General features: G+C 30.6%; 1 protein-coding gene across 1 annotated transcript; it reads left to right on the forward strand.

The window, feature by feature from the left end:
* The first annotated feature begins 2,346 nt into the window (after nt 1–2,346).
* LOC107911496 (uncharacterized) lies at nt 2,347–3,447 on the forward strand. The gene has a single exon (XM_016839325.2). It carries the CDS (start codon nt 2,529–2,531, stop codon nt 3,186–3,188), a length of 660 nt encoding a protein of 219 aa, XP_016694814.1. The 5' UTR covers nt 2,347–2,528; the 3' UTR covers nt 3,189–3,447.

Here is a 3,447-nt window from a genome sequence, read left to right on the forward strand (position 1 = left end):
TATGATACATCTTTTGCTTTATTACTCAACAGAGTTAATACCCAACTTTACTTAATTTTTTTGGTCTGAAGAATCAGGGTCCTTTACTTAATGATTAAGGCAGACATTTTATTAGACTTCACTTAACCGTTACCCAACAGGACAAGGAAGACATAAATACAATGCTGCGAGCCTGCCTGCCAACGAACAAATCAAGGCTGATTCAACCTTTTTCTCTTACCCTGAAGCTAAGACACATTCACTGAATTCGTTGCCAAACTTTGGGAAAGATTCCATACTTTCCCACTGCTCGCATTAATTCCCAAAATTTTAACAGTTTTCCATTGGCCAATAGTTATAGTGTGGACGAAATGGAAATTCATTTTCACAAAAAGCTAAAACAGGGATCATTCAGGATAATAAGACGAAACTAGTACACTTTTTCCCAGAACAGGCATTCCCAGTTTCGACTGGGAGATAACGATATAGGAGTAGCAACGCAACAGTCTCTAAAAAAGTTTTTAGGTATAATACCTCTCTTTCGGCCTTAGCCCTGGTTCTTATACTTTTTATTCTTTTTATTACTTTTGCCCATTTACATCTAAATTTCCGTTAAAATTTTAATGACACTGCATATCAACAAAAAATAAAACAAATTATCTAAAATTTTAAAATACAACAAAAAAATATTAAAACAATTTAATTTTAAAATATAATAAAATTAAAATTATTGAAAAATTCAAAAAATCTTAAACTAAGAAATTTATAAAAATTCAGAAGATTTGAAATTTTCATAAATTCTAAAAATTTGTTTCATGGATTTTGAGTTTTTTTTATTTATAAATTTTAGAATTTTATGGATTCTTTTTAGAATTTATGGTATTTCTTTAATAAAAACTTAAAATTCTTAATAAAAATGAAAAATGCAAAAATATATCTACAATTTCCAAAAAACCATAAATTTCTTTAAATTTTTATAAAATTATGAAATTTTCAAAAACCTTTAATTATAAACAAACTCAAATTATGGAATTTTCAGAAACCTTTAATTCTATTTAATTTTTATAGAATTTTCAAAATTATTATTTTTAAAAATATTTTGATAATTTTTAAATCATGATTTCTTAGATTTTATAATTTTCTAAGGTTTAAAGCTTTTTGGGATTTTTTTTAAATTTTAATGATATTTTGGATTTTTAGTTTTTAAAATTTTGAAAAACTTTGATTTTTTGGACACTGTCAGTATATGGTTGTTTGGTTTAATTCTTTTAACAGACAACTAGATTAGGGTAACAAACTATACAAAATAAAAGCAGAGGAGTCAAATTGATAAAATAGTACATGAACCAGCAATGGCACAGGGGCCAAAAAAGGTATTAAGTTTTCATTTTAGTGAAAACTTTTTGGTGTAATAATAAATCTAACCATTAACTCTCACTTCTTTTTTTTTTTCTGATCACTTTGATTTTCACCATTTAAATTTAATCAATTTGCTTTCTTTTAAACGAAACCAACTACTAAAATTTTAACATGGCTACTTGTATGGCAGCCCATTTATAAATCATAAAAAAAAAAATCTAAAAGTAATAAATCTAAAATTTTAACAAATTTTTAAAAAGTTCATGAAATATACATAAATTATCATACAAGTTACCACATTAATATTATTAAATTTTTAATAATTGGATCAATTTTTCCATTCAAAAGAAAATAATTTAACTATATTGAACGAGAAATGATAAGAAAAGAAGGGCTAAAAGTTATCAGATTAATTATGTAAAGTTTTTTCAATTATTTTGCCAAAAAAATTTAAGTTACCCTTTTACCGAATAAAAAAATATTAAATATGCTAAGCCTTTTTCCGGCAATGGTGTGTTAATTTAAATAAAAATTTCATCTAGAAGGCTTTTGATTAGGAACATGGTGCCCTAAGTGGCCGTGGGGTTTGGTAATTGGCCACCTCAAAACTTAAAAATAATGTCAAATCAAAAGGCGGCTTCCTGTCCAGTTCTAAATATTGATGCTCAGGAAACTTCCTAACCTTAACTGCAGCAAATTTCTAATTTAATCCGTCTCAATCGATAATTCTGATACGTTTTTAATCAAACAGCTTATTTATATATATATATATATTGCTAAATGTTGAAATACATTAAAATTTGATTTGTAGTTGTTGTACACATAATTATGATCTGAAAAAAGAAAATCTCACTTTTTAATTTTTTTATAAAAATAATTTTAATTGGTATCATATGGAGGGTTGAAACTTGTTATTTTAATAAAATTTTAATCTAGAGTAAAATTTGATTATATCGATTGAATTCCAAACGTGATTCAAGTGTTTGGTGGTAGTAACATTTTGCCGTTTCTGCTCTTTAACTTGATTGCCAAAGAAAAAAGAGCTCCAAGTCAACATAGAGCAGCTTGAAAATGAAAACTTTGGTAGAAACACATACAAACTTTACTAAAATATTATAAAACCCCAAATCAGATCCCTCCAAATCTCCACAACAAATCATTCCATCATTTTCCTTCCCCAAGCTGTAGCCATGGTGGAAAGGGACCAAGTAAGGCCTCTAGCGCCGGCTGCTGACGCTCCAACCAGTGATGACGGAGAGGCTGCTTTGCAACTCAAAAAAGTCAGACGCAAGAAACTCATCCGATGTTGCGCTTGCATCGCTGCTTTGTTCATCATCTTAGCCGTGGTCATTATTGTCTTAATTTTCACAGTGTTTCGAGTCAAGGATCCGATCATCAAATTGAATGCCGTCTCACTTACAAATCTGGACCTAATCAATGCTTCCATCCCTACAACTGGGGCCAACATATCATTAATAGCCAACGTCTCCGTCAAAAATCCTAACATAGCGTCTTTCAAGTATAGGAACACCACCACTACTCTTTATTACTACGGCACCGAAGTCGGGGATGCTCGAGGCCCTGGGGGCACCGCAAAGGCCCATCGGACCATACAGATGAATATCACCGTTGATATTATAACGGATCGGGTGTTGGCCAGTCCAAATCTGACTGCGGATCTCACTTCCGGGACGTTGACCATGATCAGTTACTCGAGAATTGGAGGAAGGGTGAATATGTTAAACATTATAAAAAAGCATGTTACGGTAATGATGAATTGTACGGTGACAGTTAACATCACCAGCCAGGCAATTCAAGAACAGAAGTGCAAGCATAAGGTTGATCTCTAGCTTTGAAACTATTTTTGCTTCTTGCCTTGCCCTCTAGCTTACATACATACATACATATAATACTATTATACATAGATAGCGGCATCTTAGGTAAGTGAACTTATGGTATGATTATAATTTCTTTATCACTGAAGCTTTTGCCGAAGTTAGCTTTAATACAATGATTTTTTTTTTTGGCTCGTTTGATACAAAATTGATCAATTTCACATCACAGCCACGTATTTATAACAGAAGGGATGTTACTTCTTTTAGGAACTAA

This window comes from Gossypium hirsutum, chromosome D11 (assembly GCF_007990345.1).
Source record: "Gossypium hirsutum isolate 1008001.06 chromosome D11, Gossypium_hirsutum_v2.1, whole genome shotgun sequence".
NCBI classification, from domain to species: Eukaryota; Viridiplantae; Streptophyta; class Magnoliopsida; order Malvales; family Malvaceae; genus Gossypium; species Gossypium hirsutum.